The sequence below is a fragment of the Chelonia mydas genome, chromosome 4 (assembly GCF_015237465.2).
Source record: "Chelonia mydas isolate rCheMyd1 chromosome 4, rCheMyd1.pri.v2, whole genome shotgun sequence".
Taxonomy (NCBI): Eukaryota; Metazoa; Chordata; order Testudines; family Cheloniidae; genus Chelonia; species Chelonia mydas.
Window position 1 is genome coordinate 141982078 of NC_057852.1, and position 22771 is coordinate 142004848.

The window sequence follows — 22771 nt, forward strand, 5'->3', positions numbered from 1 at the left end:
TTCAAGGGGAACAAGGTGGGAGCGTGCCGAGGGGGGAGCTGTGTGCGCCCAGCTTCCTCGGTGCCCAGGCCCCATGAGCACGCAGGGAGCATGCAGTGCAAAGCAGCAGTATCCTGACGGGTGCTCAGGACTCCCCTCCCCGTGGGGGGTGCTCCTCTCCTCCCCAGACCTGGGGTAGCACTGCGGGGTGCCACGCCCAGGGGCAGAGAAACAACTCCAGTGCGGGCTGTGAATCGAACAGACCCTGGGCGTGTGAGACACCTCCCATCATCACACCCCCTGGCCAGCACCAACCCACATGGGAGAGAGACGCCTGGGGGCAGGGGCACCATGACACTACTGAGACCCATGGAATGGGGAAGCAACCCACAGGGGAGCAGAGGAAATGGAACAGGGACTGCGCTGAGCGTCCCCTCCCCCCCCCCCCCGACTGCTCCACGAAGTGCCCAGCAGCGAGCGTATGACCAGTCCTCCCGCATCCCAGCCTGGGTATCGTCTCCCTTCAGCCTCACCAGCTGGCACCTAGGATGGGACCAGCAAGAACCATGGCAGCACAGGGGTCTCTGCCATATGTTGTGGGTGGTAAAACCTAGCTGGCATATGCCCCCCATCCCCTCGCAGGGGCTACCCCAGCTGGCACATGGCCCCCCACAGCAGAGGGCTACCCCAGCTGGCACATGACACACACACACACACACACCCCGAGCAGGGGGCTACCCCAGGGTCTCGTGGGTTGCCCGTGAAAAGCGTTACCATGCCGGGTTTCCCTGTGGGCAGTCAGACAGCGCTGTGCATGTGCGGGGTTCCCATTTGGGTCCCATGGCTCCACACCAGTGCAGTAACGCCTGGCTCTAGTCGGCATGAGCACCCTGTTTTTGGGGGGGGGGCAATGCCCACTTTACCTGTGTCTCGGAGGTGGCCTACGAATGGTGCCAGGGCCACCTTTCCTGCCCCCTCCATGCCCAGGAGCTCTCAGTGTGACGTGGGACATGAGGGGGGAACTGCTGGCAGAAGGCTGGGCCCTGTGAGCCCTGCCAGGAGAGATGGCCCCCACTCTGCTCGCAGATGGGCAGGGACCTGGGGCTCTGGCAGAGCAGCAGATCCTGGGCTCCCCACGCTCAGTGAGCCTCTAAGCCAGGCCCCTCCCCGCAGCCCTTGGGGGCTGCCCCCCTGCACAGGGTGCGGTGCTGACCATGGTCTCGTAGCCCATGTAGGGGATGTTGCAGCGGACCCCGGCGTCCTCAGAGTGCTTGCAGTCCTCCGCCGTGATGTTCTTATAAGGGCAGCTCCATAGCGACTTCTCCGAGCCTGTGCACTGCACCTCGTTCATGTGGATGGGACCCATCCCTACCAGGGAGCAGAGGGGCCAGGGTGATGGGGAGGCAGGCAGACAGTGCCCCAGGAAATCCCCATACCTACCCTACTCCTAGGAGCCCTCCTCGCCCCAACCCTCCCTCCTGTTGGACACATATCGGGGTCTCCTCAGACCTGATCGGTTCCTATGGGGCTGGCGTCAGGCATTTCCCTGGCCTTGCACGGGCTGGGCTCTCCCTTGGAGGCCGAATTTCTCCGAGCCCTTGCAGCTTGCCTGGCTGGAGTCCCCTTGGAGAGGCTGGCAGAGAAAGGGCAGGGGCAGGGCGCGAGGGCACCCAGACTGCAGAGCACTCACTGAGAGCTGAAGCAGCTCAGCACCAGGCTCAGCCCAATGCGGGGAGAGCCCCCTCGAGCCAGGTTCTCTCCCCTGCAGAGCAACAGGCTCAGGGGCTCAAACAAGGGCCCAGAGGGCAGACGTGCCCACATTCATGCCCTGATGGGCTCCCCGGCATGCTCTGACATGCTCCTACATATGCACAGGGCTGCCCCAGACCTTCTCCCCTCACCACCCAGCTCACCTTGGCCCATGCGTGCTCCTGTCAGAGCCTCCTTGGCACTGCCGAACCCCAGCTCACGGCACACCACGCTGGCTGTCAGCAGGTTCCAGCGGTCATCGCAGATGGTGCCCCACTCGCTGTTCTTCAGCACCTCTACCCGGCCTTCCCCGGCCTTGGCTCCGCCCTTCAGCCGGACGCGCTGCTGCGAGAGCGTGGTAGACATGTCACAGGACAGCCAACGCTCTTGCCTTCTGCCAGGCCCAGAACCAAGGGGCACCTTAGGGCTCCTGCTGCCCCCACCAGGCCCTGGGAGATAGGCTGCCTGACACTGGGTGCCCCCCATTCCAGCTGCTGGCATCACTGCCCTGATACCCAGTGGGTGGAGCAAAACAATCCGCGTGCCCCATGCTGAACCCACGGAGAGCGCTTACCTGGCCCTGCTGCTGCCCCTGCTTCTTCTTCTTCAGGGCACTGCCAGTGGTGAAGAGGGGCCCTGGCTTGCAGCTCACCACCGCAGGCATCCCACCCTTGCAAGCCGCAGTGGCATTGCCCTTGTAGAATTCAAAGGGGCACATGGAGATGTGTACCTCGTTCCCCGTGCAGGCCACCGAGTGAAGCCGGTAGCTGAGCTGCTGCCGTTCCAGGTACAACCTGCCAGGCAGAGAGCAGAGCGTGAGTGCCTGGCATGGGAGGGGCAGTGGGGTGCCAGGCGCCGAGCCCAGCTCAGAGACTCTCACCATCCATGACCCTAACGCCAATCAGCAGGGAAGAGAGAGACTGTCACTCCATGGCCCAGCCCCTTGCAGCACGCCCCCCCACGGCCCCGGCCAGCAAGGCCCGCACTCCTTCTTCACCAGGGAACCCCAGAGCAGGCCACAGGCCTTTGGACTCTGGGACCCTTTGGTGCTGGGCACCCATTTACCTCTTGGGCACCCCAAAGTCCTCCCTGTGCTTGTGTTTGGGGCGAGCTTTGGAGACCAGCCTGGAAAACAGAAAACAACAGTCAAGGAGTTCGGAGGCCAGGCCTGCAACCAACGTCCTGCCCTGGCTCTGCCTGCCAACGCCAGCCAGGTGGAATGGTGCTGCCCAGCTGCCTCCAGGGCCCTGGCCAGATCCAGGCCTGTGGGCACCAGAGCCACCTGGACAGGGCCCAGGGGCCGCCCACTCCACCAGGCCTCAGGCAGGGCTCACAGCAGGAGGGCAGCTGCTGCCAGCGATAGCTTCTCCCACCTCATGGCCAGAAATCAGTCACCCACTGGAGTGACTTCATTTCCCACCTGACGGCCCATGACAGGCGCGACGCAGCCATGTCCTGTGTCACACCAGCCACCACATCCCACAGGCAGGCACATGCTGCATGCTCCCCACCCAGGCGACCCCTGGGGATGAGCGCCCTGCACTGCTCGCAACCTCACCCTCTCCCGTGTAATCCCACAGACAGGCAGGGGCTGGCTGGCAGGCAGGTGCCCTGGGCGGGGACCTAGCTGCAGGGGGCCAGGCAGGTTTACAGGCTGTCTCCCCCAAGGCACTGCGCCTAGCCCTGCCAGGAGCCCCACTCCTCCTGATGCAGCATCAGCCTGCCCCAGCATAGTTGAAGTGCCCGGCGTGCCTGGGTCGGGAAGGAAAGCTGGAATTCAGACTCTACTGCTCGCTCCTGCGCTGGCCGTAATTCAACACCCTTGCTCCAAACGGAGCTGTAACATGCAGCATCGCTGGCAGCACCCGTGCAAACACTGCCCCAAACCCTGGTCTCCAGTCTGTCCTGCGCTACCCCTCTATCCCGTCCAGTGTATCCCCCTCAGTGCACCCAGCCAGCCATCCCCACATGTATTTCTCCATCCATTCCTGTACGCACCCTGCCACCCACCCCTCCCCGTATGTAACCATGCATCCATTCCCCCTAAGTACACCTCCATCCCCTCATGCACTCCACCCCATCCTCCTCCCCCTCCAGGCCCCCTCTGCTCCACCTCATCACTGGCAACGTTCTGCTGCCGACCTGGAGCTAGGGCGGGTGTGGAAAGAGGCCAAAAGCAGCGGATTGAGGATGGTCCCCTGCAATACGGGAGCACTGGCAGGTGAGAACTTGTCTCAAGCCCCTTCTCCTTCTTACCTCCGGGCAATGCCAACGGGCTGGGCAGGGCCCCAAAGGGAGTACAGCCACCAGCCCAACCCACAGAGACCTGGGCAGCCCCATGCACTCCCCAGTCCCCTTCTCTAGCAGGGAGAACAACAGAGAGTTCAGTGCGTGCCCAGCTCCTCTCTGGTCCCTCAACTGCCCCCAGGGTCTCCAGGACCTGAGCTCTGACCTGGAACAATGAGGGGTGGCTCTGGCCGCAGAGCAGTTGCTAACCTTGGCTTCTGTCCCTCAGCCAATGCTGGGAAGGGTTAGACCAGACCCAGATCTCAGGGCGGGGACTGCCACTGTGTGCGTACAGCATAAGAACATAGGAACAGCCAGACTGGGTCAGACCAAGGGTCCATCCAGCCCAGTGTCCTGTCTTCCAACCGTGGCCAATGCCAGGTGCCCCAGAGGGAAGGAACAGAGCAGGTAATCAACAAGTGATCCATCCCCTGTCACCCATTCCCAGCTGATAGCCATTGATGGACCTATCCTCCATGAATTTATCTAGTTCTTTTTTAAAGCCCGTTATAGTCTTGGCCTTCACAACATCCTCTGGCAAAGAGTTCCACAGGTTGACTGTGCCTTGTGTGAAGAAATACTTCCTTGTGTGTGTTTTAAACCTGCTGCCATTAATTTCATTTGATGACCCCTAGTTCTTCTGTTATGAGAAGGAGTAAATAACACTTCCTTATCCACTTTCTCCACACCCTCTATCATGATCTCCCTTAGTTGTCTCTTTTCCGAAATAAAAAGTCCCAGTCTTACTAATTTCTCCTCATATGGAAGCTGTTCCATATCATCATTTTTGTTGCTCTTTTCTGAACCTTTTCCAATTCCAACATATCCTTTTTGAGATGGGACGACCACGTCTGCAGGCAGTATTCAAGATGTGGGCGTACCATGGATTTATAGAGAGGCAACATGATATTTTCTGTCTTATTATCGATCCCTTTCCTGATGTTTCCCAACATTCTGTTCACTTTTTTGACTGCCGCTGCACATTGTGGATAGTTCTCTGAAATCATCCACTCAACAACTCCAAGATCTCTTTCTTGAGTGGTAACAGCTAATTTAGACCCCATGATTGTGTATGTATAGTTGGGATTATGCTTTCCAATGGGCACCACTTTGCAATTATCAACATTATATTTCATCTGCCATTTTGTTGCCCAGTCGCCCAGTTTTGAGAGATCCTTTTGTAGCTCTTCGCAGTCTGCCTGGGAATTAACTATCTTGAGTAGTTTTGTATCATCTGCAAATTTTGCCATCTCACTGTTTACCCCTTTTTCCAGACTGTTTATTAATATGTTAAATAGGCCTGGGCCCAGTACAGATCCCTGGGGGACACCGCTATTTACCTCTCTCCATTCTGAAAACTGACCATTTATTCCTACCCATTGTTTCCTATCTTTTAACCAGTTACCAATCCATGAGAGAACCTTCCCTCTTATTCCATGACTGCTTATTTTGCTTAAGAGCCTTTGGTGAGGGACCTTGTCAAAGGCTTTCTAAAAATCTAAATACACTATATCCACTGGATCTCCTTTGTCCGCATGCTTGTTCTCAAAGAATTCTAGTAAATTGGTGAGGCATGATTTCCCTTTACAAAAACGATGTTAACTCTTCCCCAACAAATTATGTTCATCTGTGTGTCTGACAATTTTGTTCTTTATGATAGTTTCAACCAATTTGCCCAGTACTGAAGCGAGGCTTACTGGCCTGTAGTTGCCAGGGTCACCTCTGGAGCCCTTTTTAAAAATTGGCGTCATATTAGCTATCCTCCAGTCATTTGGTACAGAAGCTGATTTAAATGTTAGGTTACAAACGACACTTAGTAGTTCTGCAATTTCACATTTGAGTTCCTTCAAAACTCTTGGGTGAATACCATCTGGTCCTGGCAACTTATTTCTGTTTAATTTATCAATTTGTTCCAAAACCTCCTCTAATGACACCTCAATCTGGTACAGTTCCTCAGATTTGTGACCTAAAAAGAATGGCTCAGGTTTGGGAATCTCCCTCACATCCTCAGCTGTGAAGACCAATGGAAAGAATTAATTTAGTTTCTCCACAATGGCCTTATCGTCTTTGAGTGCTCCTTTAGCATCTCGATCGTCCAGTGGCGCCACTGGTTGTTTGGCAGCTTCCTGCTTCTGATGAACTTACACGTTTTTTTGCTATTACTTTTGGAGTCTCTGGGTAGCTGTTCTTCAAATTGTTTTTTGGCCTTCCTACTTGTATTTTTATACTTCACTTGCCAGAGTTTATGCTCCCTTCTATTTTCCTCACTAGGATTTAACTTCCACTGTTTAAAGGATGCCTTCTTGCCTCTGACTGCTTCTTTTACTTTGTTGTTTAGCCACGGTGGCACTTTTTCGTTCTCTATGTTTTTTAATTTGGGGTATACATTTAAACTGAGTTTCTATTATGGTGTCTTTAGGAAGTTTCCATGCAGCTTGCAGGGATTTCACTGTTGGCGCCGTACTTTTAATTTCTGTTTAAGTAACTCCCTCATTTTTGTGTAGTCCCCCTTCCTGAAATTAAATGCTACCATGTTGGGCTGCTCCCACTACAGTCTCCAGGCCCTGCTGCCACAGACGAGTCCGCCAGGTCCATGGCTTAGGTGCAGGCATAATCGGGTGGGGAGCGGGGGGACTCACAGCCAGCTCAGCTGCCCCACTGGCATTTTCTCCAGAAAATGGCCCATGTCCACCAGCCCTTCCGTCCACCTCCAGGAGAGAGAGCTCCGCTCCAGGGCCCTGGGCTGACCTTGGTGGCCACTGAACCCACTGCTGGGGGGTTGACGACCAACAGTCCCATCTCTGTGGCAATGACACCCATATAGGGATCCCCAGCATGTCCCCCTGAGAATGGTGCCCCTGCCAGCCGGTGGTGGGCATGGCGCTCCCAGTCCAGGGACCAGATCAGACCCCACCTGGGCACAGCCCCCTCCCTGCCCTGCCCTTTGAAGGGCTGGCGTGGGGACCCTATGCAATGCTAGGCCCTGGAGAAAGAGCCATTTCTCTTGGAGGACACAGAACTCAAGCAGAAGACCCAGCTCCATGCAGGGGTGGGTCAGACCCCGACCAGGCCTCACATCCTATCCATGGCCAAATGAACCTCACCCACTGAAACGCAAAGGCCCCGCAGGAGCTGTGCAGTGAGAGGCTCAGCCCGCCTGCCTAAGGCAGCCTTTGAGTCCCAGCGTGAAGTTCATGGCTCCAGCTGGATTCCCAGGGCCCAGCCCAGAATCCAGCCCTGATGGCAGAAGAGACTGGCCAAGGCAGGGGCAGCTTCTCCCATCCAGAGGGACTCGGCAGCCCCAGACCTGCTGGGGAGACTCGGCCCCAGGATGTGGACCTGGCCCTACCCTGTTACCTTGCACCCAGCCCTGGGCTCCGGCTCTTTATCTTGGTTGCTCGCTTTAATGGCCTGTAGAAAGGAAATGGTGACCCGCCAGTCAGAGGATGGTGAGGGGCTGGCAGATGCCCAGGGCTACAGCCCACAAGGCTTGCAGCTCCCTGGGAGCCATGGCAGAGCCAGGCTGGGGCGGTCGGCCAGCGTGGGGCCTGGGAGGGCATGAGGAAGGCCACTGGCGCTCAGCTCCACGGCGCTGGATCCCTGCAGGACTGGGTACCTACAGCCTCCTGGACCAGACCCAGCCTCTCTCTGCCCAGGCTCCCGGCCAGGTCCGAGCACCTCGGGCCACCCAGGCACCGCAAGGGCTGGGCAGACACTTCCGGGAACAAGGGCTGGGCCAGGCTGGATGTGGCTGGCAATATGGGAGCACTCCAGGGCTCGCCGGATGCAGGCATGGACCGAGGGTCGGTGCCCCAAAAGCTGGGAATTTGTAACAAGGCCCATGCAGGGTCCATGCCCTCGCCCCGTGTCTGAGCCATCAGGTTCCACCTCCGCGTCCCACCCAACTGACCAGCTTAGTCACACGGTATACGGTGCCCTCACAGTCACCTGACTCCAGCAGCTGGGGATTTAGGAAAAACACCAAACACTGTGAGAGTCACAATAGAATCATGAGAGTTGGTGGCACTGACCCAGCCATCACCAGGGCTGCCCCACCATGGGGCCCCCAGCCTTGCCCCAGCTCCCTCAGGGCTGCCCCGCCATGCCTCCCACCCCCCACGGCCCTGCCCCAGCTCCCCTCCCCAGCCCCACAGGGCTCCCCTCCTTGGCACCCATGCAGGTCCCACCGGGTAGTGCCAGGCCCACCCCATCGGTGGGGCTCTCCTCCAGCCCCCTCACTCACTTGTAGAAGTTCCTGTTGACCTTCTTCTCGGCTGGGAAGCCCATCATCCCGCAGACCACGCGGCTGTTCTTGTGGTTCCAGCCCTCGTCGCAGATCTGTGCCCAGCCCTCCTTGTAGCGCACCTCCACCACGCCCTCTGTCACCGGCAGCCGCTTCCTGGAGCCCGAGACCACAGGCCGCAGCCTGAGCTCCTCCACCTGGTTCTGCTCGGCCTGGCAGGGGAGAGCCCGGTCAGGGCTGCTGAGCTCCACCGGACAGGTCCCAACAGCCTGCCCAGTGCCAGCTTCTCCAGCCCACCTGGTCCAGCACCAGCCTGCCCAGCCATCCCACCCCCGAGCCAGCCTGGCCAGCACCGGCCTGCCTGGCACACCTAGCCCCACGCCAGCCTGCCCCGCCTGCCTAGCACCAGCATGCCCAGCCCTCCCGGCACCAGCCTGCCCGGCTCACCCAGCCTACCCAGCCCTCCAAGCCTGCCCCGCCCCAGCTCCAGCCCCGCGCCAACTTACCCACACCAACCTGCCCGGCCTGCCCAGCCCCAATGACGGGGACGCAGAGACCGCGCCAGGCTCAAGAGAACTCAGGAGATGGAGCCTGGGCAGGAGCGAGAGCTAGGTCAGGACAGGGCAGCCCCAGTGTGTGGGACCCGGGGAGGGGGTATTAGCCCCGCCGCGTGGAGGGATGGGGGGCAGGGAGTGGCAGCCCGGACCCCAGGGCTGCAGCTACTCACCTCGATGATGTTGGAGTCCATGTAGCCCGGGATGCGCTCGTCCTTGCAGATCACACCCGCGTCCTCCTCGTGGCTGCAGTCACTGTTCCCCCAGCCTCGTGACCTGCAGTCCACGATGCTCTTCTCGCTGCCCCCGCAGTTCACGTTGTCCAGCCAGACCCGCCCTGCAGAGGCACCAAGCCAGGGAGGGGTCATGGGCAGGGCCGGGGCCAGGCTGGAGGGGGTGTATATAAGGTGTGGGGGTGTCTTTGGGGCATATGTGGCAGTGTGGGGCAGGTCAATGCAACTCAAAAAGAAGTCAGAAGAAACGTGAACCTCACCCCCCAAAAGGTGATTTCCCGGGGAGCTCCCAGGGATAGGGGGTGCAGCCTGGGGTTTCCCCACCTGCAAAAACTTCACATGCACCACCCCCCACCACTGTGTGTGCAAATCTACAGCAACACACACCCAGCCCCACTCCACATGCACACAGCCCCCAGCCCACTGCGTGCAGACACACACCCAGCCCCACTGCACACACACATAGCACACGCACAGCCCCCTGCACACACCCAGCCCCAAGCCCCACTGCGCATGCACACACAGCCTCACTGCACGCACATCCAACTGCACTACTCACACACAGCCCACAGGCCCACTGCACGCACATACACGTATACACACACAGCCCCCGTGCGTGCACACACATACACACCTGTGCAGCCTGCCTGCACACACACAGCCCCAGCCACATTGTACACACATACACACACACACACACACACAGCCTCACTGCGCAGACACAGCACACAACCCCATCATATACAGAACCCCTGTGCACACACATAGCCCCACTGCATGCACACACAGCTCCCTGCATACACACAGACCCACTGTGCACATGCACACACACCCCAGCCCCACTGCATACACACTCCCCCATAAGCTCAGTGACACACACAGTCCCCCTGCGCACACACAGCCCCACCACGTGCACCCTCCCCACCCCCACACACGCTGGCCCTGGCAGTCCGGGCCATGCCAGCCACGCCCCTCACCAACGCCTTTGCCGTATTTGGCGCTGTGGGCCCAGCCGGTGGCGGCCACGAAGCCAAGGTGGCGGCACAGCACGTGGGCGTTGGCCAGCGTGAAGTCATCGTCGCAGATGGTGCCCCACTCCTCATTGTAGAAGACCTCGATGCGCCCCTCGTTGTGCTTGCGGGGGTACCCAGCCAGGCGGAACTTCAGCTTGGGGCCCTGGCTCTGCGCTGTGGGCGTGGGCCCGGTGCGCTGGGCAGCACCCACCCAGAGCCAGACGCTGCAGAGCAGGGCCAGCAACTCCTGCCATGCCCAGGCACTGCTGCTCCTCATGGCTGAGACGGGCCTGAAAAAAAAAGGGGGGATGCGGTCAAATAGGCCCCCATGCTCATGGACAGGGGCACAGCCCCACGGAACAGCAGAGACTCTGATGCCAGGAGTCAGTGGAGAGAGACCCAAGTGCCCTTGCCCACGCAGCTGGGGGAGGCGGGGTAAAGGGGAGCCCAGGCAGTGGGCTGAAGGCGGGGAGGAGCCCTGCAGTGGGGGTGAAGGGAGCCCATGCGGGAGGAACTACGTCTGTGGGTGGAGGCCCGGCACAGGGCGGAGGTTGTCTGGGTGATGTTCCCCTGCCCTTCCTCTCTGCCACAACAGCTAAAGCCCCTGCCAGCCCTACCCAGGCCCACCACTGGATCCCTTCCCTGGTTCCCACCTCCCTCACTGCCCTGCCATGGCCGCTCACCCGCCCTGCCCGTTGCCAGCTGCCCTTTACCCTGCCGAGTGGCTGAATGTCACGTCCTCTGTGAGTGTCCACCTGGCCCACACTGGGACCCAGCGTCCCGCCCTGCCAGTAAGGCCGGCTCCTCTCACCCCTGCAGCAGGCCCTGGGCCCTCCCCATGCCCGTCCGCTCTGCCCCTCAGCAGACAGGCCCCACATGGGGTCACAGAAACAATCCGGCCCCAGGCGGCTCCTTCTGCCCCCCTGCAGCGCCTAGGGTAGGGCCGGTCCCGGCCGGCCTTAGGACACATCTGGACGTACAGCACTGCGCCGCCCAGGGAAGACCCTCTGTGCGACGGGAGAGCACGCGTCTGTCGGCATAATAAAACCACCTCCGCGAGCGGCAGGAGCTACGGCGGCCGGCAGGAGAAGCTCTCCTGCCTGCACAGCACTGTGCATCCGGACGCTTCTGTCGGTGGGACTTATGTGCCTGTGGGTGGGGAGGCGGTGGTTATTCACCCCTCAAGCGACAGGCGTTACTCCGACATAATCTGTAGCGTAGACATGGCCATAGGCTGTGCGCCCTGAGGCAAGGGCTCCTCCTTCTGCGCCTGCCATGGCACTGCCCCCTGGGGGCGCTTTGAACAACCCCGGTGCCCCACAGCCTGAGACCCACCACCCAGCCTCAGTCCCAGCTGCAGCTCCACACTTGGCTGGAGAATTTCCTCAGTGACGCGGCCCCTGCAGAGCCTCCTGGCGGGTCAGCACCACCTCCTCCCACTCGCCGGTAGCTACCAGGCCACTGAGCGTGCTGGGCACTCCCTGGGAACATGGAGAGACACGGTACCTGCCCTGGGAACCAGCCACTAAAGGCCCCGTCCCCAAGGCAGCTCCCCCTCCTGCCAGCCAGGTCGCCATGGAGTTCCCCAACGTCGCTGTCTGCCAGGAAACTCCACAAATTCCTAAAGGCAGGTAAGTGGTGCCACGACCCTGCCCACCACCCCGTGAGACCTCATCCAAGGTGCCCGATCCCCTCGAGCCTCACAACCGACCCAGAGCCCCACCCGGACCCAGAGCGCCACTCGCCGCATTGCACTGTCCAGTCTGCCGCCGGCTGCCCGGGAGGACACGGCGCCAGGCTGTGGCCAAGGCCCCCGGTGGGTTCCCAACCTTCTGTCTGGGACCATCCGCCCCATCTCAGCCATGATGCCGTGGGCTGGTGCCTCCAAGCACCGTGGAGAGAGGCTCCCAGCAGCCTGACCTGCTGCTGCAGCCGCCTCCCACTGGGCCCACGCTGCGAGGCCAGGCCAACCCCCTTCTCCTTGCTGGGTACATGCCAGTCAGTGCCCAGCTACCCAGGGCCAGGTGGGGCAGCTGGTTTGGAACTGGCCTTTATTTCCTGCTTTTCTCTGCTTTCAAGCCGCTAATCAATAGGAACGTTGCTGAGGTCAAACTGGGCTGGGTGCCTGCCTGCCACTTGGGCCCTGACATGCTTGGGGAAGCAGAGGAAGGGGCATGGAGGGGCCAGGGTGGCAGAGCCATGGAGAGGGCAGGGATCCTTGCCCAGAGCAGCACCAGGGCAGGGCGCATGAGCCCCAGTGGGCAGCACTGAGGGCACCTTGGATGCATAAACAGGAGACTATCACGTAGGAGAAGAGAAGTGATTTTCCCCTCTGTATCTGGCACTGGGGCGGCCGCTGCTGGACTCTTGTGCCCAGTTCTGGTGCCCACAATTGAAGAAGGCTGTTGACAAATTGGAGCGGCATCAGCGAAGAGCCACAACAATGACTAAAGGATTGGAAAACCTGCCTTATAGTGACAGACTCACGGAGCTCAATCTATTCAGCTCAACAAAGAGAAGGTACAGGGTGACTTCATCAGTCTACAAATGCCTATGTGAGAAACAGAAATTTGACAATAGAGGGCTCTTCAGTCTAGCAAACAAAGATGTAACAATGCCCAGTCGCTGGAAGTTGATGCTAGACAACCTCAATCTCTGTACAATTTTTTTAAAACAGTGAAGGTAATGAATGATTGTAAGAACTTCTTGCGGGTCGTGGCGGATTCTCCATCCCTGGAACATTTTAAATCTCCGTTGGGTGGGGTTTTTAAAAGATCTGCTCTAGTTCAAACAAGAATTAATTTCGGGAAGTCCCATGTCCTGTGCTAGGAAGGAGGACAGACCAGATGACCACAGTGGTCCCTTCTGGCCTTGCTATCTATGAACCAATGACTCTGTGAGATGGAGACGCCATCACTTCCCTTGGGAGTTTGTCCCAACGATTAATCACCCTCACTTGAAAACTTTCTTCCTAACTTCTAAGAGGAGTTTTGCTGGCTTCAGCTTCCAGATACTGGTTCTCGTTCCACCTTTCTTCACTGGCTTCAGCAGTTCTTTCCGTGCCCAGCATGTTCTCCCCGTCAAGTCCTCACACCCTGTACTCACGTCACCTTGCAATCTTCCTTTTGCTAAGCTAAGCGGATTGAGCTCTTCTCTGCACCCTCTCCAGTTTTTCAACATCCTTTTTAAAAGGTGGGAACCAGAATGGGAGCTATATTCCAAGTACCTGCCTCACCACTGCCATATACAGAGGGAAACTCACCTTGGTGCTCCTACTCATGACACCCCTGTCATACATCCAAGCATCACATTAGCCCTTTCGCCCACAGTATTGCACCGGGAGCTCATATTGCTTTGCTTGCCCACTATGGCCCCTGTATGAATCAAGTTTGTTTGACGAAAGCTATGTACCCACAAAACTAGGCTGAGTGGCATTAATTATATTCCTATTCTTTAATTTTTCATTATCTAACTGAATCTTGTATCTGCTTTTCCATTATTTTGCCCAGGAGTGATATCAGGCTAACCAGCCTATAGTTCCTGGGTCATCCTGTCTGCCTTTACTGAATATTTCCAGAACATTAGCACTTTTCCTGACTCCTGGAATTTCCCCAGTATTCCATAATTTATTAAAAATTAACATCACCTGGTCAGAGATCACCTCAGCCAATTCTTTTAGGACTCTTGCGTGCAAGTTTTCCAGGCCTGCTGATTTTAAAATGTTTTTCCTTACATTCAGCTTGATGGCATTTCATCATTTGGATATTATACAATAACTTCAGAAGGCAGCATCTGATCAATGCAAGAATCCTATTGATTTTGATGACAAGTAGGAAAACCAGAAGGTGGAAATTGGGGGGACACAGAGCCCCGGCATGTGATCAGCAGAGCCGGCAGCTTCAGCCACCTGTGTAATTGTCTGCAGATCAAGGAACCAGTTGATGGCACCATCGACACCTCCCAGCATAACCACCACCCAGTCAGCTCTGCCCACCCCCCAATGCAGTTTACCGTGTTAGAGAGAAATTGGTTAAAAAGGAGGAAAGTTAGGGATGGCAGAGAGCCCCTGGAATGGGAAGGAGAGGGAATAGGGGGACGCAGAGTCCCGGCACAGGGGAGGAGAGGGGTCCCTGCCACTGGGCAGTTGTTTCTGAGCATATTCAGGCATGAGGGGCACAGGGCACACTGAATGGCAGACTCTGATCAGACGGGACATGGCTGGTTCCCAAAACCTCAATGGCCAGATTGGGTTTGCAAGAACAGAACCAAACCCAGCTGGGAGATTGTTTGTGGGCAGGCAGCAGGGAAAGGCTTTGCAGAGCTGGCCAGGTCGCGGTCCGCCCCCATGGAAGGCATCTGCCACTTCACCAGGTCAGATCATCACTGCATCTCGCTGACCCCGCAGGATCAGGACTAAAAACGCCATCATTCACCTGCAGCTTGCCAGGACATGCCAGCCCTTCCTGCTGGATGAAGACCCGGGCACTGCTCCCCCGCACCTGGAGCACTGACATTCCCTGCATCACGGGCTAGGCTGCTTTGTACACATCAGGCCTGTGCTCGTCCCCAGACAGCCCCCTTGGTCCAGATCTCCAAAGCCATTAATGGACTCAGTCTGTTCTGGGCTTTGTGATTGGCTACTTCCCAGCAGCTGGGACCTTGGCAGCACAGTCCCAGTGCTGCAGAGCTCACAGTCTGAGCTGCCCAAAGGGAGAGGGGACACAGAGCAGTGGGTTTTATTGACCTTTCTCTCTCTTTCTCAGCAGAGGGCACTTGAGTTTTATTGACCCTTTTGAGAATGGAAGGCAGGGAGTCTGGGGCATGTTGGGCCCAAACATTCAAACCTTCCAGCATGAGACCTCAGCCAAAGGGGCTACAAAAACAGGGGAGCAGAAGGACTAGCTCACACACAATGGAAATATTGGGGGGCGGGGTTTCAACACCATGTAAACTCACGGAGACAAGAGTGGGACTCGGAGGGGCTGAAGCAGCCACTGCAGCACCCAGGATTGGGCCAGGGAGCAGTTGGAACCACTGGGACCCCCCCAGCCTGGAACTCTCCCCCTCTTCCCCACGCCAGCTGAGCCGCAGCAGCTCCCCTGTTCACAGCTAGCTGTCCTCCCTCTTCCCCCCACGAGCAAAGGCAGAGGTCTGAAGTGAGACAGGAACAGAAACATAGTCCAGCGTGATGGAGAGACAGCAGATGTTTCAGTTCTGTGTTTGGAAAGAAGCAGAGTGAGGTTTCGACATCTTGGAGATAATGAAATGCTCTCCAGTCCATCAGTAACAAGGGAGTGTTTTAAACAGCAGCTGCTACAAATAAACAGCTTTGCATTGGCAGAACCGGATAACTTGCACCCGCAGTGTATGGAAAGCATTGGCCCAGGAGCTCTCTGAATCATTAGATATTTTTCACCTTGGCTGGGAACAAGGGGAAATTCTGTGGGACAGAGCTCATGGTGTGCCAGTATCTTAAAGGGGTACATGGGATGACCTGGGTTACTACAGGCCAGATGGCCGGACATTGGTCCAGAATAAAAGTCATGGACCGGCTGAGATGGGAGGCAACGAGTCAAGAATTAGAAGATAGCAGCACAAGTAATGCCAGTCACCAGCGGTTTATGGAAAATGGGTCTTGTCAAACAAACTTGATATTGATTTTAATGAGATCCCACATTGGACTGATAAAAGAAATGTGTTGTCATAATAGACAGACTTCTAGAAGGCATTTGACTTTATCCCATGTGACATTCTGATAAAAAGATCGGCACTTCACAAAATCACTGTAGCCCATAGTAAATGGATAAAAACAGGTTAACTGCTAGAGCTAAAAATGTAACCGTGAATGGAGAATAGTCATCCAATGGGGGTGTTTCTGTGGGAGTCTTAAGAGGGATCTGTTCTTGACCTGATGCTTTTCAATATCTTTATCCATGATTTGGAAGAAAATATAAAACCATCCAAGGGGTGTTTTCTCTCTCTGGGGAACGAGCTGCAACTCTCGCCCTGTCTGAAGGACGTTTTCTCTCTAGGTGAATTCAGCAAACCAGCAAGGAAAAACAGGACACACAAATTCTAGTTTTCACAACACCCTCACCCTGCACCCACCCATTGATGGCCTGCTGGATTTGCTCCTGAGACCCTAAGGACCCCAGGATAGGCCTCTGTCACATGACCTGGAGGAATAACTATTGATCCCTAGGGGAGCAGCCACAGAGGGGGACATGACACACTTTGCCAGTCAGTCACACACCTCAGCTAGAGAGCAGGACTCCCAGGTTCTAATCCTGGCTTAGGGAGGGTAGCATTGCCCCATGGTTAGAGCAGAGGCAGCCAAGCAGTGTGGCCAAGCAGCTGAGAGCTGCACCCTGGCTCCAGCTCTGCCAAAAGCGCCTTTGTGCAGCCTCTTGGTGCCTCATCGGTAAGACAGGCTGAGCCACGACTGCCCATGCGCAGGGTCTGAGGCCTCACTCAGTGCAAGGCACTGCACAGAAACGTGAACAGCAGCCAAACGGGACTCCCGAGTCCCAGCCCACTGCCCCTTCCCGTAGGCTCCAGGATATTGGGCGGGGAGCCCAATGTGGCACAGCAGGACAGGCAGCCCCCATCACATGGCACGTGCAGCAGCCCAAACAACCCAGCCACCCTGAGAGCTCTGCTGGGAGCCCGCCAGGGTAGGGAGGGCACAAGGAGAGAGAAGAGGCAAGACCTGAGCAGTGGCCAGGGGCTGGATTCTGCAGGGCTGGGAGGTCAGGGGATGCCAGGAAGGGGCACCAGCGGGTTAGATAACCTGAGAAGGGAAGGGGCGTTTCATGCCTCTTCTCAGGGCTCCCCTGGCTGTGGGAGGCTCCTCCCTGCACTCAGCCAAGTTCTGTCAAGGCCAGGGGAGAAGAGGGTGTTTCTGAGCGGGGCAGGGCAGAGGGGTCCGACACGCTGGCTGAGGTGGAGAGGTGGGCGGGGCACTGGGCTACTCACCTCATGAGGGGACATCCCCGACACTTCCAGGCAGCACATTCACAATGCAAAGGAAACATATTTCACCCAACATGTAATTAGCCTGTGGAATCACTGCCACAAAGTATCACTGAGGCCAAGATCTCTTCAGGAGTCACAAGGCTCAGACATTTGCAGGGACAATGGAGCCACACAGAGTTACACTGGAGAGCACCAAAAATTCAGCCAGGCTGTAACCCTCCAAGGCGCAAGCTGGCCAGCCCAGTCAGCTGGAGCCTCCAGCCTGGGGCAGGCTGCTCAGGAGGGGCTCTCAAGGGCTGCGGCAGCTGGTGACAGGAGCTGTCGCACAGGAGCCTCGTGTGATCCCGCCTGGCCACTCCAGCGGCTCAGGAGCCTGGGTTGCCCACTCTGGCCAGAGACAAGGTTTCCTCTAACTGGGGTTGTGTGCGAGGGGTCCCTACCCAGAGCAGGACATTTGATCCACCCCGCACCGAGCCAGACGTGCCTGCCTCCCCAGCATGAATGGGCCTCAGAGACCTTGGGGAAAGGGCTCGGAAGGACTGACAGGCCTTAAGCAAACAGCAGGGAGGGAGTTAAGAGAGAGCCCAGCTCCCTGTGACTGCTCAGGAAACCTCAGGAATTTACTGACAGTGCCAGTGAATGGGCCAAGGCCACCTCCTCGCAGGGGAATGGGGCCAGGAGCGGGGGCAGGAAGGGGTTAACGCTGCCAGCTAGAGGAATGAGAGGCCTTGCAGAATCCGGGAGAGGGGGGCAAGGATGGGGACTCAGCAATCCTCCCACACCTGCCCACCTCCATGCTGGCCCCTTCTCAGACCCTCCCCGCGGTTGTCCCCTCACCTGGGGGCTCAGGGAGTCTTCCACCAGCACTAGCATTGGGGAGTGTCCCTGGGCAGCCGGGGCCAAGCTCTGCAGAGCTCAGCGTGGACGTGGCCTGCTCTGCTCTGTCATCTCTGCTGACAGCACCCCTGACGCTCTGCCCTCCCTCACCTGCTCATCCAGGCCATGGCTGAACCCTGCCTCCTCTTCCTGTTGCTTGCCTCCCTTTCCCCCTCCCCTCCGCTGGGACACCCACCCCGCCCCGTGCTCCAAGTGGCCCTCCTTCCCCTGCACCAAGCCTGTGGCCCTTGGTCCCTGGCCCCATCCCCCTTGCTGCGGTCAGTGTGCGCTCCAGAAGGGATGTGGACCATTAGGCAAGGGATGAGAGAAGAGCTACGGGAACAACGTGAGGTCTGGCAAACCAGCCCTGCAGCAAGACCCTGAAGCAGCTCAATCCAAGGGTAGGCTAAAGGGTGACTTGGCCTTGTTTGCAAGTTCACATTCCAGAGCCCAACGGCTCCCTCCTGAAATGACACAGCAGAAAGCAAGAAAGTCCCCACTGACTGTCTGGAGGCATTGGTGCTGCCAGCGATGTAGCTTGTGGGCCTGGCAGGTGACCTGCTCCTGGCTAATACAGAGCCTGGGGCAGGGATGGAGCCAGATGCATTGGGGGAACCAATGGTGGTGACATTCCCAGGTGGCACCAGGAAGGGCTGCGGCCCTACCACGGGCAAAGACAAACTCCGGTGCCCCAAGGCCAGATACGCAGGCCAGATTCAGCTTGGGCAAGGCTGCTAAGAGAAAAAGCCACAGCTGGAGAATCCTTAGGGGCTCCATCAGTCCCTCTCCAGTGGCCAGGCTGCCCACTACCTGGGGGCCACGTAAAGGCCCCAGCAGAGTCCTACCTGTGCAGAAGCCCTGCCTATGGTTCGACTCAGCCGCCCTTCTCCATTCCACGTGTCCACGACGGGCTTGCGGCCCCAGACAGCCCAGCCTCCGCAAGGGAGCTGCAGCTGGGTCAGGTGCTCAAACAGTTCTGGTCTCTCCTGCTGACTGGGGGGGAAGAGTGACCTACAGCCACGTCTGTGCTCTGAGTAATGCCAGGGCCAGGGGGCACCCGTGCTATCTCAGCCTCCACCTCCCTGCTCTCTGGGGAGCTGAACAGAGCCCAGTGCTGCAGCTGGGCCTCTGGGGCAAGGAGTTTGGTAACCCCGGTGCCAGTCAGAGCCAGGGGCACTGTTCTGCCCACTACAGACACGAGTCTGTGTGCACACTAGGGGTGGGGCCTGGTATCACAGAGGTAGTGCAGGGGAGGAAGCGCGGCCAAGGCAATCCTGTGGAAACAGGGTATTTCTGGGGGCTCCCTAGCTTGTGCTGGGGACGGGGCCAAGCCCACAGCCCTGGAACGGGGCAGGACACAAGCCGCTGCCCTGGCGTTAACACAGGGATGTCTGGCTGCCAGGGTCTAGCCTGGTGCTCATAGTAAAACTGCCTCACTTCTGATCCTTACCCTGTCCGAGAGCTGCCTCATCCAAAGGGAGCATGCAGGAACATGCCCCCGCCCAAGCCCTGGCTGGGAAAGATGCTGCAGAAATACTGCTGGTTAAAGATTAATTCAGTCCCCTCCAGACTGTGGAAACAAAGCTGCCCTGGGCTCTTCTGGGCATCTCACGGCTATTGGTGCCTAAACAGCCAAAGCAGCATATGCTCCCTCCTCTAGCTGCTGCAGAACTGGGCCCTGTCCTGTGGGGCACAGCCTGGCCCCAGGGACCCCTTGCACGGCTGACCCCAGGCTCAGCAATCTCTTAGCCAAGCACAAGGCCCCCTGGCCTGAGAAAGCTCCATCTGGTGAAACAAGCACACAGGGCTCCAGGAGCATGTCCCCCAGGGTCCTGCTCTCTGCCTGGGCTCCCCACTGCATACAGAGCCTGGTTCTGGGCCTCTGGCCTGCTGCCAAGCCCCCAAGATACCTGGGTCCCCATGAGACGCCTGTGGCCATGATGACAACCACATCACCAGGACAACGAACTGGCTGCCCCATGGGGAACAGCCAGGGGCTTGTGAGAACAGGTGACAGAACTGTCCTGGGAGCCTGCCCTGGTCTCTGGAACTCACTGCCACAGGAGAGGAGACCACTATGCTCCAAAGCTCAGCTCTGTGCCTGAGCTCCCTTGCAAGAGCCCCTCACTCACACATGCTGGCCGAGCCTGGGGCACAGCCCCTTTTCCAGCCCTGCTCACACCAGTACTCCCTGCAGCATCTCCCTCGCCGGGTGCACTGGGACACCCTGCTGATCAGGGCAAGAATACCCATCTAGGCACTGGCTGCAGCCCCAGGCAAAAGCAATCCCAGCCCAGGAGCCTGTGACCCATTCCAAGGAGAACCGCTTCCCTGCGCTGCGACGGCTGCAGCGGGTGTGACCAGGTAACAACCATGCAGCCCTATGGAGCTCAGCTCCAAGGAAAAGCAGGGGGAGGGCAGGCAGGGGGAGGGCAGAGGAGACTGTGACCCACCAGCGCTGATGGATAGGCAGAGGCAGCTGCAGCTCCAAGGCAGGACTCACCCAGCCATGAGGCTAGAACCCAGGAGTCCTGGCTCCCAGCCCCGCTGCTCTCACCACTAGACCCCACTCCCGTTTCAGAGCCGGGGATAGAACCCTGGCTCCCAGCTCCGCTGCTCTAACCCACTAGTCCATTCCTCCTTGCTTGGTACTGTAACCTCCTCCCCAACACAGAGTCTCTCTCACTCTGGCCCCTGGCTCAGCAGAGTAGAACACGAGGGGCTGGAGCACAACCCCGGCCTGCGCCGTGAGCTCTGCCTTTCACTGGGGGCGCAGAGCCCAGCAAGCGGAGCTGGGGCCCTCTCGATGAGGCATCCAGGGGATGGGAGGCCACCAGTCATTGAAGCTGCCGATTTCTGCTCCTTTCCCAAAGCTGTTGCCGCCCCCAGAGGTTGGGGAGTTCAGTACAGCCAGCGTACCTCTGCCCCTGCAGGCCCCAGTGCCCCCACGGGTACCAGAGCCAGGGAGGAGGGATGGCCAGGGCGCGGCTGGCGTGGGGGATGCCAGCACAGCCCTTGCCTGGCTGGGGCGGGTTCTTTGGGGTCCGCTTGGGGCTCAGAGAACAGCAACAGGCAGCCTGTTTGCAGAAAGTGACCTAGACGTAACATGCAGCTACTTGGACAGCTGCAGCCGTCTGCAGCCTCCACAGTGAGCTGCTGCCAGCCAGCCCCAGACGGCCGCCGGGCACAGCCCTGCCAAGTGCCACCGGGGCACAGGCTGCTCCATTTGGCTTACCCGGGGCAACGACCCTGCCCCACTAGCCACCGCTCGCCTTACTAAACGCTGCTGCCGGAGAGGTCTGAACCCACCCAGAGGCAGACTCTCCCCGGAGGATAAAAGGAGCCGGCCCCGCCCCCACCCCCTGTCCCGGGTCCACCCTCCCCTCCCCACACAGACTCCCCCAGGAGCTGCAGCAAATTCCAGCGTCTGTGGAAATTCTGAGTCCCCTTCGGAGGGCTGTAAATTACAGCTCAGCAAACACGCCGCTGGCCGCCAGGAGCCCGAGGCCGCCAACCCAAGGCAGGACAGCTACACAACCCTACGCTGCACCACACTCAACAAACAAGCCGTTGTGCTGCAAGAACCCTGAGCAAGCCCAGCAGAGCACGCAGGGCCCCAGGAACACAACACACCGCACTGTACACTGCTCTCCTCCCGTGCACACCCTAAGTGACCTTAACCGCCCACCCCGAGCCTTCTACACCCCTCCCCAACGCACAACCCCAGGCCTCGCACCCACCACTGCGCAGCCCCTCTCCCAGCCGCACAACTCCCCTGCTCCACACCTCTGTCCGCACACCCTACACACACACAATACACAAAGCGTGCCACACACAGCCCTCACCCAGTACACAACTCCCGTCCCGGCACACACACAGTCCACAGCCCCCTCAACACACAACCCGCACACTCTACCCACCGCCCCCCCGCCCACGGACCCCCCCGGACACAACCCCCCCCCCCCCTCCGCAACCTCTCCAGTAAAACGGGCCAAGCTTCAGGACAGAGGGAAACAAACCCAGCAGTGTCCCCCCTTCCCCGCCCCGAGAGCTCGGCCCGGGGCTCAGCCCGCCCGGGGGCTGTGGGGTCCGATACCGCGGCGATGGGCACCAGCACAAAGCCCGACAGAGACGGCAGCGACTGGCTAACGGGGAGCCCGGGCCGCTCCGCTCCCCCGGCGGGGTGTTACCTGGCGCCCCTGTCCCGGCCGGCCGGCGCTGAAGGCGAAGGGCTGCGGGGCTGCTCCGCGGGGCCTGCGCTCGCTGCTGGGTGGGGCCAGCTCGGCCCCTCTCTCCGCCCCCGGAGCCCTGCGGAGAGCGGCTGCCGGCCAGCGCGGGGCCCCCGGGAGGGACCGGCCCGGCCGCGCCACCGCGCCCCGCCCGGGCCGCACCGCGGCCTCTGGGCGCTGCGGGAGCCGGCGTCAAACCCCATCGCCAGCGGGCGGCAGCGGGAGGGCGCAGGTCGGACCCCGGGCGGGGGCAGGGCCCGAGCTTGTTGGGGGGCAGCCCCACAGACCCCACCCCGGGCAGGGGCCGGGCGTGTTGGGGGGGGGGCAGCAGCCCCACAGACCCCACCCCGGGCAGGGGCCGGGCGTGTTGTGGGGGGGGCAGCAGCCCCACAGACCCCACCCTGGGCAGGGGCCGGGCGTGTTGGGGGGGGGGCAGCCCCGCACAGACCCCACCCCGGGCAGGCACTGCCTATGGAATTCCCCTGTGATGGGTCTGGGGGCTTCTGCACTTCAGCTTCCGCTGGGGTTTGACTGTCCCTCATCACTGTAGGGTCCAAGCGCCCCCGTCTTGCCCGGGCCCTCTCACCCCAGGAGCATCAGGTAACAAGGGCCCCTCCCAGATGAGGGGGGAGGG

At 59.1% G+C, this 22771-nt stretch overlaps 1 protein-coding gene across 11 annotated transcripts in view; it reads right to left on the minus strand.

Annotated features, from left to right (window-relative positions):
- The window catches only part of LOXL3 (lysyl oxidase like 3), a 29194-nt gene extending 6839 nt beyond the window's left edge, over positions 1 to 22355 (minus strand). For 3 of the 11 annotated variants that reach the window (XM_037898549.2, XM_037898548.2, XM_037898545.2), the window contains exons 1-8: positions 22099 to 22355; positions 10022 to 10347; positions 8985 to 9148; positions 8258 to 8469; positions 2794 to 2853; positions 2303 to 2522; positions 1893 to 2073; positions 1193 to 1347 (exon numbers count right to left, since the gene is read on the minus strand). In XM_037898549.2, the coding sequence (XP_037754477.1) occupies positions 1193 to 1347; positions 1893 to 2073; positions 2303 to 2522; positions 2794 to 2853; positions 8258 to 8469; positions 8985 to 9148; positions 10022 to 10347; positions 22099 to 22340 (1560 nt within the window). In that variant the 5' untranslated portion in view covers positions 22341 to 22355. The remainder of the gene's footprint in view (positions 1 to 1192; positions 1348 to 1892; positions 2074 to 2302; positions 2523 to 2793; positions 2854 to 8257; positions 8470 to 8984; positions 9149 to 10021; positions 10348 to 22098) is intronic. The other 8 variants (XM_043545090.1, XM_037898551.2, XM_037898547.2 and 5 more) reach the window with 4 other exon arrangements.
- Between the last annotated feature and the right edge of the window lie 416 nt (positions 22356 to 22771).